The sequence below is a fragment of the Neomonachus schauinslandi genome, chromosome 4, assembly GCF_002201575.2.
Source record: "Neomonachus schauinslandi chromosome 4, ASM220157v2, whole genome shotgun sequence".
Classification (NCBI taxonomy): domain Eukaryota; kingdom Metazoa; phylum Chordata; class Mammalia; order Carnivora; family Phocidae; genus Neomonachus; species Neomonachus schauinslandi.
In genome coordinates this window covers 53,575,397-53,591,292 of record NC_058406.1, presented here as the reverse complement: position 1 = coordinate 53,591,292, position 15,896 = coordinate 53,575,397, and the positions used below count along the sequence as shown (strand labels likewise).

Below are 15,896 nucleotides of genomic sequence, written 5' to 3'. Positions count from 1 at the left end.
AAAAGAAGAAAGACAACTTCCCTCTTCTAGGCCAGCTTCACAGGCTTTCATTCATAGATGCTATCATGTTGTGCATTAAAAAAGAAATTAACTTAAAAGAATGTTTGCCTAGCTCACGGTATGTATAGGTAGCTTGAGTAATCCAAGTGGAAAATGCAGTAAATGAAACTCAATACCTTAAATATTTAATCATATGCCTGTGTTGGAGGCAGAGGTGAATCTTCACAAAATTACACCGTGGCCCTTCATAACAGACTTGTAAACATCACTTAGCAACCAACTTCCTTTTTTTCCCCATGCGGCATAATTAGACCTTGTCCTGGTTCACAAAGGTTTGTTTTTAAAATTCAAAATCTTGTTTAGGTGTTAAACACAGTCAGTCATTATGCAGATGATGAAAATGAACAGAAGTCATGTTTGGCCAAAATGTGGAAAGGACTTATTTCTTACCGGACTTTTCCTCTAAAAAGCGTAGGCATGAGGAAGAAAAAGAAAGAGAAAATGAGAGAGGTGAAATGTATTTTCAGAGAAACAGATAAGGCTCAGAATAACCTTCCTTAAAGCAGCTCAAGGCATTGCTCTTCTAATGGCTTTTTCTGGGCGTCTGACATAATCATTCCCAGGTTACCTTTAGCTTGAAGGGTGGCAGAACACTCACCCCAAAATCTGTTACTTCGCTATATTGATGATTTTTGAACTGCAAGCATTTGAAAACGGTAAATGCAAGGAGATACTGTCTCTGAACAACCCTAATCTGTCTAGAGAGAAATGCTCCAAAAGAACTGTCATAAATCCCTTTCCCAGGAGTGTTATTGATCAGGGAGCACTGACTCAGCACTGGAGACGAGACCGGAAGTCGATACTGCACCTTGACAAACCTGATCACACAATATTCTTCCCATCTATTCTTCCTAAAGATCAGATGCTCTCCCTTCAGAGGCCTATGTCCCCTCCCCTTTCCCTACTCAGCGATATTTAATTCAGGATTCTAAAACCACCTCTTTGAGTTTTACTTTTCCTGGGTGTCTCCCACATGTACATGAAATGTACATGTTACTCTACTTCTGTTTGTTTTTCTCCTTAAGGTGCCTTTTTGTTAGAGTCCCAGCTAAACACCCAAGTGGGTAGAGATCAAGTCTTGCCTCCGCTACAAGTTCAAGCTATAGACGGCATTGGTGTGGCCTCCTTTGGGCACATTCTAAGCTCTCTTGAATGGTTTGCTTTTATCAAGTAGATTTGTGCTGTGAAAATAGAAAATTATGCTTTGTAATATCGAAAAGATTTGGAAAATGCCATTATTGCAATGCAGCTGAGCAGGGCCATAAAACGAGATTTTCCACTAACTCCAGCTTTGTCAGGGAACCCGGTACCTGTCATCGCCTCACAAGATACCCTGGCTACACTCACCAATCCTTTCATGCCATCTTTCGATTCTCCCCACTCCCCATGGACAATAGCAAATTATTGTCCCCGTGAGTAGCCGTTGGCCCCCTCAGAAAGCTCTTTTATTTCTTGGGCAACGTCGTGGTGATGGCCTCATCCCTGGCTGACAGCTGTGCCTTCTGCACACACTTCTTAGCTGATGGTCCTATTTCCAGTTTCACCCCCTAAATTCATCCTTTGCGTTAGCTCCAGAATTATTTTTCAAAATAGTGAAATGAATAGATTACCCCGCTCCTCGGGAGCTTCCCAATTATTCAGAAAATAGAACACACACTCCATGTCAGTTATGCCTTCCAGAAGGGCTCCAACTTACCCTCACCCTTCATCTTCCACCGCTGCCTGTAGGGAGCCCACGCTTAACCGCAGAGGCTCCTGGTCATCTGGATGTTCAGTCCCCTCACCCACTTCCCTGCCTTCAGCTCAAGCTGTCTCTGTAGCCCTCGATTACAATGTTACTTATTCTTTGAGGCCAGGACTGTTTCTTCCATGGGGCCTTCCCCAAGCCTCCCCATCAGAGTAAGTTGTTCCCTTTTCTTGTTTGATCACAGCACATTCTTTTTGTTCAAAATAACCACCTCAGATTGAAGGTCTTTCTGTTTGCCTGACGGTTATCAGCCTCGGGGAGAACAAAGGTCCACATTGCTAGCATATTCTTTGCAGTTCTTATTTTGTCCTGTGTTATTAAGGTGTCTCCACTCAATTATTAGCTCACAGTCATGGTCAAGAATGGACCCTCTCTGGTCCCAAACATAGTGCTAAGCACACAGGAGGCATTCAAAGCAGGCTTAGGAGTTCCCTTTCGGGGAGCCATTAAAACACTATAAAATGTTTGAAGCATAATGTTTTTTAAAATACAGAAAGATGAATTGCACTCTGAAATAAAGCTGAATTGTATATGCCCCAAGGGATGTGGCCCCAGTTGTAATGTTCCTTCTCCATCTCCTATAAATGTTTCACTTAGCTCCCACTTAACTGTTGATCTCTCTGCCATTAGTGACCCCAGGGGCAAATATATGTTACAGAGGTTCCCAGGAACTAGCTCAGCTTTGTACAAACATTAGTATTGAGCTACGTGTTCAGATCTCCAGGGTAGAATGTTCTTTTATAGCAAAAAACTAATGCTTCAGGGTCAAGATAGGGGCTGACTTTCAGCCCCAGACCCTTGGTAAGTAACACAGAGAAATGAAAATTATTAAAGTCCGTGTTCTCAACCTACAGACAGAAAGAAATTCTTGGGTTAAAATCAAATAGCTTCAAAGGAGTTGTCCAGGAAGGAGGAGGAAGAGCCTTTCTATATTTAAATTAGCTTAACCCCTTATTTTCTGCCTTTGAGCAAGTTGTCCTGTGCCTTGATTTGATAATGTCTAAGGGAGGGATGTAGATTCTTTGTGGAATTGTAGAATTGTTGTAGGAATGTTGTGAGGATTAAAAGATGTGGATATTGATAGCTAATGTTTACTGAGAACTATTACTGATTTATCTTATACAGGTGTCCTTGTTATTTCTAATTTACCAGTGAGGAAGAGGAGGCTCAGATGAATTCCAAGGCCACACAGTTACAAAGGAACAGAGCTGGGAATGGATGGCAGCTTATCTACCTCCCCAGAGCCTGGCTGGGGTAGGCCCATGAAACAGACCAAGTCCCCTATATTGTGATCCCACTTTCAGGGCCTTATCAGCACTGGGTTCTAGAAACAACACAGCTAAAAGCTCACAGATCACAGAACCTGGAAAATAATCTCAGATCTTTCCAAAGAAAAGAGTCAAATAGATCTTGTCTATCTCTCATAGCAGGTCTCAAGGGATGAGCTTTTCAGAATGTGAGCTTGTGTTTCTAGGCATGGTTTCAGACCTAGGAATTAAACTCTGATTAGAAGGTAAAATTCTCGGGCGCCTGGGTGGCTCAGTAGTTGGGCGTCTGCCTTCAGCTCAGGTCATGATCCCAGGGTCCTGGGATCGAGCCCCGCATCGGGCTCCCTGCTCAGCGGGAAACCTGCTTCTCCCACTCCCCCTGCCTGTGTTCCCTCTTCTGCTGTGTCTCTCTCTGTCAAATAATTAAATAAAATCTTTAAAAAAAAAAAAGAAGGTAAATTTCTCAGTCTTCTCCTAGAATTAAATGCATTATACTGAATTAGAAGAATAAACATGAACATACAAATGATAAGGGCTCTTTTTCCTCCCCACACCTTCCCATTCCAGGCTTCATGGTGATTATAACTTTTTTTTTTAAAGATTTTATTTATTTATTTGAGAGACAGAGAGAGAGAGAAAGAGCACAGGCAGAGGGAAGAGACAGAGGGAGAGGGAGAAGCAGGCTCCCCGTAGAGCAGGGAGCCTGACATGGCCAGATTCCTGGACCCTGGGATCATGACCTGAGCCAAAGACAGATGTCCAGCTGCCCACCAACTAAGCCACCCAGGTGCCCCAGGCTTCATGGTGATTAAGCCATTTTTATTCAATATATTGTTTTGCTTTAATTGTTAGCAGCTCCTGACACCTAGGCTATGGCTTCTTGGCTTAAGGATTTCTTCAGACTATTAAATTAAAAAAAAAAAAAAACCCATAAGACAATTCTCCTTTGGGGAAAATAAAGATATTTCTTGATTTAAAATGAACTCACAGCATCAGAGTTGATTTTTAATTATGGAAAAGATACTAAGAAAATTGGAAAAGAGATGTATACGCCCAGGTATACTTGTACATAGAATGAGTGCATTTTTGGACTAGACAAAACATATACCTAAAATATAATCACTGAACCATCTCTAGTGCAGGGATTTTCCTGTGCTATAGCCTGAGAAAGTATAATTCTTTAATTTGCAAGCCTTGTTGAAAGGCAGCTCATCCTTATCCTAAATATCTTTCTAGTGCCAGGAGTCATTCAAGTTAGGTCTTGTTGAAGCCTACATTTCTGTATAAGGGGTTTGAAAGCAGCAACATTTACAGTAGAATTTAGTTCAAGACCCAGAGCCAGAGCTAACAGAGGTGAATGAAGAAGGTATACACCTGAGTTTAGTGATCCTTACACAGAGGTTTTGTGCTCTAAATATATCCCTGCACTCTTAACAAGGAACAAGCTGCCATGGGAATTTTTGGCAGCAAGCCTCATAAGAATGGAACCAAGACACAAAAAACCAAGTCTAATCTATAAGCTTCTTAAGAGTCTGCAACTGTTTAACCTCAAAAATAAGATGGCTATATTTTGGATCTTTATATTTAATGAATGAGATTTTATTATAAATATAACAACTTCTTATCAGTTGTGTCTGACAAAAGAAGCAAAAGGATAATTTATTCATTTATTAAACCATTAACAGATATTTACTGGGTACCTAATAAAAACCAGACACTACTCTAGACATATTGGTGAACAAAACAACAGGAACAATAGACAAAAAAAGCTCCAATGAGCTTAATTTGGGAACAAGATGAGGCAGATAGATAATAAATAATAAACATAATAAATAAAGCAAAGTATTTGGTATTTTAGAAGATGATCAATGCAATTTTTAAAAGCAGAGTGAATAAAGAGTTTTGAGAATGCCAGGATAGAGAGCTCTGTGATTTTCAATAAGGTGGTCAGGGTAAGCCACTGAGAACGTGACTTGAACAAGCACCTGAGGTGGAGATGGATGTCACACTGCAGCTCTTTGGGGAAAGGGGACACAGCCAGGGAGCCAGGGAAGAGCAGAATGAGAAGGGATAGTGGCGGGTGTTAGCCTGCAGGTTGGGGGTATCCCTACCGTGAAGGTCTTGAAAGACTGGCTTTGCTCTGTTCCAATGCAGCTCATGGCTCTCACTTCTCAGGGGTTCTCCAGGGTGGGGGGTTAGTTAGGGTTGGTTGCTGAGAAGAGGCATAGACGACACAGAGGAAGCAATCTCAGCGAATGCCTGCTTGTGACATATGCCGCCATTTTTCACTACTCTTTGGAAGCTGACTTTCATTCCCCAAATATCAAGTTAAAACAGAAGACAGAGATGGGCTTCAAATAGGTTAGGAAGTGGAAAGGGAGTTTGTACTGGGCAAAGCAGAGTGAGGCCAGTCCATCCTGCCTTCCCTGTCTGTTGGCCACTTTAGGACAAGTGGTTCAGACAGGCTCACCGGCCCTATACCCCCGCTAGCTGGTAGCCGATTCAAATGATGGCTCCTCAGGTCCATGGGCAGTTAGTGGCTGTGTTTTAGACAGAAAGAAATCTCACTTCATTCTGTTCATTCTGAAATTTCCCCCAGTCTCCAAAAAGACGTTTTCTTTTTTTTTAATATGTTAATCACCATACATTACATCATTAGTTTTTGATGTAGTGTTCCATGATTCATTGTTTGCGTATAACACCCAGTGCTCCATGTAATACGTGCCCTCCTTAATACCCATCACCAGGCTAACCCACCCCCCCACCCCCCTCCCCTCTAGAACCCTCAGTTTGTTTTTCAGAGTCCATAGTCTCTCATGGTTCGTCAAAGAGACATTTTCTGACATAATGAATGTGAGTGATTCACACTCTAAGAGTTTTTTTTTTTTTCCCTAAAACAATTAAAAAGTACATCCATTGCTGTAGATTATTTCTGGCCCCCCCACAAAAAGAAATTCTCCTTCAAAGGACAAAGGGATACATACTTTTTTCTTCTACTGTTATACTTATTTTTATACTATTATTCATACACTTATAGAAACTTCTTAGTACAAAAATAAAGATATTATAAAAAAGATAATACAGTGTGTACCACTAAGTGACTGAAACCTGAGGCCTTAGATAGGAGAACAGACATCTCACTGGATCTGTGGGATCAGGGGAAGAGAATTATGACAAAATGTTAGCACTGCCATGCCAAGACTGAAACAGGAAGAAATTGACAACCTGAATAGGCCAATAACCAGTAACGAGATTGAAGCAGTGATCAAAAACCTCCCAAAAAACAAGAGTCCAGGGCCTGATGGATTCCCTGGGGAATTCTACCAAACATTCAAAGAAGAAATAATATCTATTCTACTGAAGCTGTTTCAAAAAATAGAAACAGAAGGAAAACTTCCAAACTCATTCTGTGAGGCCAGCATTACCTTAATCCCCAAACCAGGCAAAGACCCCATCAAAAAGGAGAATTTCAGACCGATATCCCTGATGAATATGGATTCCAAAATCCTCAACAAAATCCTAGCTAATAGGATCCAACAATACATTAAAAGGATCATCCACCACGACCAAGTGGGATTTATCCCCGGGATGCAAGGGTGGTTCAACATTCGCAAATCAATCAATGTGATAGAACACATTAATAAGAGGAGGGAGAAGAACCATATGGTCCTCTCAGTTGATGCAGAAAAAGCATTTGACAAAATACAGCATCCTTTCCTGATTAAAACTCTCCAGAGTATAGGAATAGAGGGAACATTCCTCAAGCTCATAAAATCCATCTATGAAAAACCCACAGCAAATATCATCCTCAATGGGGAAAAGCTGAGAGCCTTTCCCTTAAGATCAGGAACACGTCAAGGGTGCCCACTCTCACCACTGTTGTTCAACATAGTACTAGAAGTCCTAGCAACAGCAATCAGACAACAAAAGAAATAAAAGGTATTCAAATTGGCAAAGAAGAAGTCAAACTCTCTCTTTTCGCAGACGACATGATACTTTATGTGGAAAACCCCAAAGACTCCACCCCCAAATTACTAGAACTCATCTGGCAATTCAGTAATGTGGCAGGATACAAAATCAATGCACAGAAATCAGTTGCTTTCTTATACACTAACAACGCAACTGTTGAAAGAGAAATTAAAGAAACAATTCCATTTACAATAGCACCAAAAACCATAAGATACCTCGGAATAAACCTAACCAACGAGGTAAGGATCTATACTCTAGGAACTACAAAACACTCATGAAAGAAATTGAAGAAGACACAAAAAGATGGAGAAATATTCCATGCTCATGGATCGGAAGAATAAACATTGTTAAAATGTCTATGCCACACAGAGCAATCTATACCTTCAATGCCATCCCGATCAAAATTCCAATGACATTTTTCAAAGTGCTGGAACAAACAATCCTAAAATTTGTATGGAATCAGAAAAGACCCCAAATCGCCAAGGAGATGTTGAAAAAGAAAAACAAAGCTGGGGGCATCACGTTGCCTGATTTCAAGCTATATTACAAAGCAGTGATCACCAAGACAGCATGGTTACTGGCACAAAAACAGACATAGAGACCAATGGAACAGAATAGAGAACCCAGATATGGACCCTCAACTCTATGGTCAAATAATCCTTGACAAAGCAGGAAAAAACATGCAATGGAAAAAAGACAGTCTCTTCAATCAATGGTGCTGGGAAAATTGGACAGCCACATGCAGAAGAATGAAACTCGACCATTCTCTAACACCACTCACAAAGATAAACTCAAAGTGGATGAAAGACCTCAATGTGAGACAGGAATCCATTAAAATCCTAGAGGAGAACATAGGCAGTAACCTCTTTGACATCGGTCACAGCAACTTCTTTCAAGATACATCTCCAAAAGCTAGTGAAACAAAAGCAAAAATGAACTTTTGGGACTTCATCAAGATAAAAAGCTTCTGCACAGCAAAGGAAACAGTCAACAAAACAAAGAGGCAACCCACAGAATGGGAGAAGATATTTGCAAATGACACTACAGATAAAGGGCTGGTATCCAAGATCTATAAAGAACTTCTCAAACTCAACACCCAAAAACCAAATAATCAAGTCAAAAAGTGGGCAGAAGAGATGAACAGACACTTCTCTGAAGAAGACATACAAATGGCTAAGAGACACATGAAAAAATGTTCATCATCATTAGCCATCAGGGAAATCCAAATCAAAACCACACTCCTTACACCAGTTAGAATGGCCAAAATGGACAGGGAAAGAAACAACAAATGTTGGAGAGGTTGTGGAGAAAGGGGAACCCTCTTACACTCTTGGTGGGAATGCAAGTTGGTACAGCGACTTTGGAAAACAGTGTGGAGGTTCCTCAAAAAGTTAAAAATAGAGCTACCCTATGACCCAGCAATTGCACTCCTGGGTATTTACCCCAAAGACACAGATGTAGTGAAAAGAAGGGCCATATGCACCCCAATGTTCATAGCAGCAATGTCCGCAATAGCCAAACAGTGGAAAGAGCTGAGATGCCCTTCAACAGATGAATGGATAAAGAAGATGTGGTCCATATATACAATGGAATATTAGTCAGCCATCAGAAAAGATGAATACCCAACTTTTACATCAACATGGATGGGACTGGAGGAGATTATGCTAAGCGAAATAAGTCAAGCAGAGAAAGTCAATTATCATATGGTTTCACTTATTTGTGGAACATAAGGAATAACATGGAGGACATTAAGAGAAGGAAGGGAAAAATGGGCGGGAGGAATCGGAGGGAGAGATGAACCATGAGAGACTATAGACCTGAGAAACAAACAGGGTTTTAGAGGGGAGGGGGGAGGGGGGATTGGTTAGCCCGGTGATGGGTATTAAGGAGGGCACGTACTGCATGGAGCACTGGGTGTTATACGAAAACTATGGATCGTGGATCACTACATCAAAAACTAATGATGTATTGTATGGTGACTAACATAACATAATAAAATAAAAAAAAAATGTTAGCACTCCCAGAAAAGAAGAGCACATTAATAAACTTTAAAAAAAGAACTTGCGAACTGTAAGAAAGTTATTGTTCATATTACTCATCCATCTAATAGTGCAGAAAAACAGGTGAATCGAAAGGGGAAAGATCAAAGAAATGGAGAGCCATAAATCTACTCTCTTTCTAAAATCATGTGAGGGATGTAAGTTGCATTTTATCACAGTAAAACACCAAGTTCCATATAATTTCCCACAGTGAAGAGCATCCATGCATCCAACCAATCAAGTATTTTCTAAGCACCTGCTCCAGGTCATTCAATGTTTAGGTTCTTAAGGGAAGGCCCCATTTACAGGGTAAGAACCTGCAGCATCTGGGGGGCAGGATCACTTGTCATAAATCCAACATTTACTGAATTGTTCACAACTTATGCTTCTGCTACAAACTTATTTTCCAAATTGATTGCTTCATTATAGAGCCTGTTCTACACTGATTATGGCCTTTGGCTAATAAAAATAGTTTTAAATTCTAAACTCTACACCAGTAGGACTAACACAACCAAGGCAGAAGAACTTAACAATATAAAAATTAGCCTTTTTGACTATGATTAGCATCGTAATTAAAAGCATGTAATTAAAAAAAAAAAGCATGTAATTCAAGAATTGCCTGCTTCTGGTCGAGGACACCTTCACATTTTTTGTGTCAAAACTGTGGGTAAATTGTCTCAATTAGATTTTAAGCTGGAAACAGAAATTGAGGGCTTTAGGTCTCTAATCCTGGTAGTCATGTTTCTGACCCTCCCCCACCCCCATCGGATCACGTTATCTGAGATAGTAGAACAAGATGGAAGAATCTGGAGTTATGCAAGGAAATTCTAATTCTTACACCTCACAAAGGGGTGCAAAAGACCATGTGCTCAGAGGGCACAACCAACATTAATTGGAGAAATAATGACAAAGGCGATCCAGATTGAATTCATATTCTGCTCATTTTCAAGAAGACCAAAACATACAGCACAGAGATTTCTTCTGACCAGCACAGGATGGGCCTGAAAGGTACGGAAAAATGTTATTTTTATTTTAAAGATCAGGAAATGGAAGCAATAGAGAATTACCTAGGAAAAAAATAATTGGTAATGAAGGAAAGAACGAACACATCTCAGATATGAAACTAATTCTTCTGCAGACGGTCCATGGCTTATCAGAATGCAGGAAAGAGAACAATATATTTTGAAAAAGGAAGGTTCTACCCATTTCTCCATCTATCTTTCTCTGTAAGACCTGGAACAAAAAAAAGAGTTCCATCTCACGTGCCAACTGGATGATTTTGGTCAGGCTGCCTGCAGCTCTGTCTGGAGGGGGCGTCTCAGACTACATCAGGGGTATGGGATCTGGTCATTGTGTTGGCTTAGTGTTTGGAAGGGGGTGTAGCAGCTCATATGCATCTGTGTTTGATATCCCAGGTCTAGACCCAACCCAGATCATGTTTGCCCCATGAAGCTCTCCTTGAAGAGTAGAAACCAAGCTGAGCCTCGTGCCTCCAACTAGCTGTGCTTGAGGTCTGCACTGAGCACTTAGCATCAGAATGCACCCCATCATTAGCCTCCCTTTGCACCAAGCAGCAATCTTACCCGGAGCAAATGCCAGTGTGTAGGAGACTGGAGCTCTCCTCCCCTACAGATGACTCTTTGTTTTTACTGAACTCAATGGGGTGCTGAACCTTCTGCCAAAGTGAGGACAGGAAAGGGGGTGGTGTTACCAAGCAGCAACAAATTCATGGATTTTACTCACTGGCAGGCTAATTTGGGGGTGGTAGGGTGGGTGGGCCACCTGGAATAGGCAAACAGCACTAGACTGTCTCCAGTTCAAAGCTATCTCCCTCTCCCCATATTTTTTGATTAAATAACTCCATTATGGATTGCAAATCACCAGGAACAAGCTTAAACTAATAGCTCCTTCAGAAGGTCATGTCATAGGGGATGGGGAGGAGGCCAGCATACATGCCACCTATTCCCACATCATTTCTTTCTTTCTTTCTTTTTTTCAGTGTGGGCTCGAACTCACAACTGTGCGATCAAGACCTGGGCTGAGATCAAGAGTTGGACTTTAACTGACTGAGCTTCCCAGGCGCCCCTCCCACATCCTTTCTATCAGCCCTCTTCTCCTTGACTTTGCTCAAGTCCTCCCTCACTATTTTTATTTTCTTTCTCACTCCCACAAGTCTCTTAACTTAAAGAGAAGCAGAGATGAAAAGGGAGGCCAGGGAAATAGACACCTAACTGGGCATTTTGCGACGTAATCTCATGTCCTCTTTATATCAGTCCTGACAGGATGGATATTCCTGTTCCCATTTTATAGATATGGGATCTGAGGTTTCATGTTAAGGAACTTGCCCATGGACACAGATCATAAGATACAGACTCAAAAGCCTGTGCTCTTCCTACTTAACCAATGTGCTTCAAGAAAATGTTCTCTTTCTTGGTCCCCTTACTATATCCCCAACCTGCCCCTAAAACAGACATTCCCACAGAGGCTCTTGAGTCAGAATACACAGCAGAGTATTCACACTGAGAGGGATTTAAAGAAAACAGAATCTCTAGACCCTTACTCTATAGATGAAAAAACCTACTGTGTTTTTAACTTGGCAGAAAGGAGGCAGATGCTGGAGTTCAAGTCGTGGTCCTCAAACCTTTAGCAGCCTCTTGATCTTTCTGAGTTGATCACTTCTGTAAAATGGGGTGACCACCACCTCTCTGTCTGCTTAGTACTGTGGCTGCTCATTCCATCTTTCTGATCATGACAGCATATATATATATGTATATATATATATACATATATATATGTATATAAAACATAAACCATAATTATAATGAAACTTCAACATAAAAAATGTTTGCTTGATTAGGGGAACTGAAATATGAGTCATATAAAATGAGGTAACATTCTTTAACATTTAAAACAAAGGTGTATGAGGTCTTAGCATAAAATGACTTTTAATAAAGTAGAAATCACACATAACAAGGCAGCAATTAAGGCCGACTGACCTGTCAGCTCAGCCTTGCCCTTTTGTCACAAGGAATGACATAGGAAGTACCATAGAAGATTGTGTTTATGGATTGAGGGGGAAGAAAGCCTGGGATGTGGGCTTCTGAGCTGGGATCAAGAACCCTTTAGGGACCATCAAAGGGATAGCCTTCGAAGGGTTTGTGAATACTCAGAAGTTGTATGTAAAATATTTTAGAGGAGCTAATGAACTTTTTATTTTTCCCCTGGAAAGAGAGCCAATGGCTTTTATCAGAAATAGGATAATGTAGTGGGTAGGAGTTCTGAATTAGAAATCAGACCTTCTGGGTTTAAATCCCAGAACTTCGCTTATTAGTTGTGACATCTTGGGTGAGTTTAATTAATCCTTCCATGCCTCAAATTTCTCACCTGTACAATGAGGATAATAATAATACACATCTCCTAGGCTTGCTATGAGGATAAATGAGTTAATATGTATAGGGCATCTGACACATAGTCACACTCAGATTTTCACAGCTGCCACGACCAACACTATCACCATCACCATCATGAGTCCTCAAAGGGTCCATGACCTTAAAGGATGTTGACAAGTATTCACCATGACTACTCTGTTGTTCTGATTTGTAATAGCTAGCATTTACGAAACATCTCCATTGGGCCTTATATACATAAAGGTACTTACAAAATACTAAGCACTTTACATGTATCACTTCCTTAATCCTTACATGGACCCTATGAGGTGAGTAGTAGTGTTAACCTCATTTTACGCTTGATTAAGCCTTGACTGAGACTTAAAGTTTTAAGTAACTTGCCCAGGGTCAAGTGAGTAATGAGCACAGGGCCAGGATGCAAACTTCGTCTGACTTCCTCCAGAGCAAAAATTCTTAGTCAGTACAGAACTAAACACTTCTTGTTCAAGACAACTTCTGCAGGTCAGCCCACAGTGATTCGTGGCTTACCAAAACACAAAACTAAAGGCACCAACGGCAGCACATGAGAAAAGGAAAAGATGCTGGTGCAGCAAGAATGAAACCATAGCATTTGTCTTCTCATTTCCATGAAAGCTGAGGGAGCCACAAGTTTCAAAAAGATCTAGTGAGTGAAACGCATGGCTGAAGCTATGTGAGAGAGAGCGCTGCTTGTGGGTTCTGGGAGAAATGGAGGTGTCTGCATCTGAAACCCAGGGAGTGATGGGGAAGCCAGGAGGCTGGGGAAGCTGGCTGCAGAAGACCATAACTTCAATCAGGAAACTGAAGTGAACAGAGGCAGGGGTTTGGCCCAACAAGGGAAAGGTCAGCTTCTGTGTGCTGCCAGTGATGTTGATTAGACATTGTTTTCTGATAGATTGGTAGGCAGACTGTTAGCTAGATGGTTGGATAAAGGTTGGATAAAGTTGGATAAAGTTTGTGATTATTAGCCCTCATTGCCTGATACATGGAAGATGCTTACCAAATATTTGGTGAACTGATTTGAAGGGGAAGTGGGAAACGATGTCAATTCTCCATGAAATAATTTAGTGGGGAATGCACAGTACAGGATCCTATTGTGAATGTTAACCTACAACACAGTCTTCTGAAGAAGTACCATACTTGCTCAGGGGATTTTGATGTTACTCAAAACAATTTAGGAATGTTTCAGGAATTTCCTCCAACCAGTTCATAGGCATCACATAAAAAACAGTTATTTTATTAACTTGCCCAGTGTTATGCACAGGGTTATTACTGGTCTTGGCTCTAAATGATTTTGGGCATTTGGGTTTCCTGATTTATCACTATTAATGATATTCTTTACACTGTGCCTAAGCTTTGCAGATCATTCTGACGAGGGAATAATCTCTAAATGTAGTATGTGTAATGATACTTTTTATATGTATTAACTCATTCAACCTTCACAACAGCCTTATGAAGTTGGTATGGGAATTATCTTCATTTATAGATGAAGAAACCAAGGCATAGGTTTTATCACTTGCCCAAGGCAACCCATTTAAGAGGTAGAGACCATTTGTTTGAATCATCGTAACATTACTGAAGTAAGTGTCCATTTCCATCTCCCCCAAATGATCTAAAATGGAATTGTATTCAGTTGTATGTTGAATTCTCATTTTGTTGCTTTTGTAAAGGCATATCTTCTTAGAGCTCAATCTTCCACCCATGATTTTCTTTAGCCACTTTCAGAAAATAATTTTACTTTTTAGGAACAAAGCCATTTTTGAAAGATGTAGTGAAGGTGTTCTCCTACTCTGAATGTAGGGAGTGCGGTACACAGGGACACAAATAGCAGACCCACCCATCTCACGTCCCTGTTTCTATCTCCTCCATTAGGAGGAGTGATCTATATGTTGTACTCACAGAAAGGGCTGGACATCCCCAAAACCACCTTGTAAGGTAAGTGTATGTTATTCCCATTTTAGGCTTGAAGAAACTGAGACGCAAATAGGTTTAAGAACCTGCCTCAGCAGTACTGTGAGCCAAGGGTCAGTCAGTTCAGGTCTTCCAGATTCCAGCGTCTTTCCTATGATACACCAGTTCCTTTAGGGAATGTAGGTACAAAGTTTCTATTTGTGTTTAATGAAATATCAATCACAAATATCCAGTATGAAAAAAACCTGTCTTAGAAGTAGTTCCTTTAAAAGGCAGATCAGGTTTGGTTCGGAATTAAAGTCTAAGATATGCAAAAAATCCTTGAACCCCTTTAGCTGAATTCATGCCTTGAGACGTAGATATATTATAATCCAAAGCATGAGAACACAGAACGTTTTTAGGGCAGGAGACTGAAAATGGGAAAGCAAAGCCATGATTCTCAATTAAGGGAGAAAAAGATTTTTAAAAATTCATATATGTACATATAGACTAGTGTGGTGATTAATTTTATGTGTCCGCTTGCCTGGCCATGGGGTACCCAGAATAAATATTATTTCTGGGTAGGTCTGTAAGGTTGTTTCTAGATGAGATTAGCATTTGAATGGGTGGATTCAGGAAAGAAAACCCTCTCCCCTACGTGGGTGGGCATTATGCAAATCTATCAGGGCCAGAATAGAACAAAAGGCAAAGGAAGGAGGAATTCACCCCCTTTTTCTGCCTCACTGTTTGAGCTGGAACATCTCATCTCGTCTCCTTCTGCCCTGGGATCTGGATTTACACTGTCAGCAACCCTGTTCTCAGGCCCTTGGACTTGGAGTGAATTACACCATCAGCTTTCCCGGGTCTCCACTTGGCAGACGACATTTAGTGACTTCTTAGCATCCATAATCACATGAACCAATTTCTCGTAACAAATTTCTTTATGCGTGCACACACACACACACACACACACACATGCACGCGCGCATGCACGTGCACCCTGTTGGTTCTGTTTCTCTGGAGAACCCTGACTAACACAACTAATATTGAAGAGCCAAGAATTGCAAAGTACTAATTGTGCATCAGGTACTGTGTCTAGGATCTTCTGCATGCTTTGCTTTGTGCATTTAGTCATTTATTAAATAACTGAGCGCCCAATGTGTGCCATGCACTGTGCTAAGCATGGGGTACAAAAAGCCAAAGATTTGACTTGCTAGAGACCAACAATAATCTGCACAAAAAGTCTGTAAGGATTATTATTAACCTCACTTTACAGAAGAGGAAATAGAAGCTCAGAACAATGATGGAACTTTTCTAAGGTCACACAGGTAGAACACTGTAGACTCCACAGCTGCCTCCTATTAACCCAAAATTCTAGAAAAAATTCTGTAAACAGACAGACACAAAGCACTTGGAAAAGAAGGTGATAACCCTAGGTGCCAGCACAAAGAAATAGTTATGGCAAATTAAACCCATCATTTTCTCGGATAGGTTTTCT

General features: G+C 40.8%; 1 protein-coding gene across 1 annotated transcript in view; it reads right to left on the bottom strand.

The window, feature by feature from the left end:
• The window catches only part of SGIP1 (SH3GL interacting endocytic adaptor 1), a 114,385-nt gene that overhangs the window by 75,032 nt on the left and 23,457 nt on the right, over positions 1 to 15,896 (bottom strand). The window contains exon 8 of the mRNA XM_044914332.1: positions 451 to 462. Coding sequence (XP_044770267.1) covers positions 451 to 462 — 12 coding nt within the window. The remainder of the gene's footprint in view (positions 1 to 450; positions 463 to 15,896) is intronic.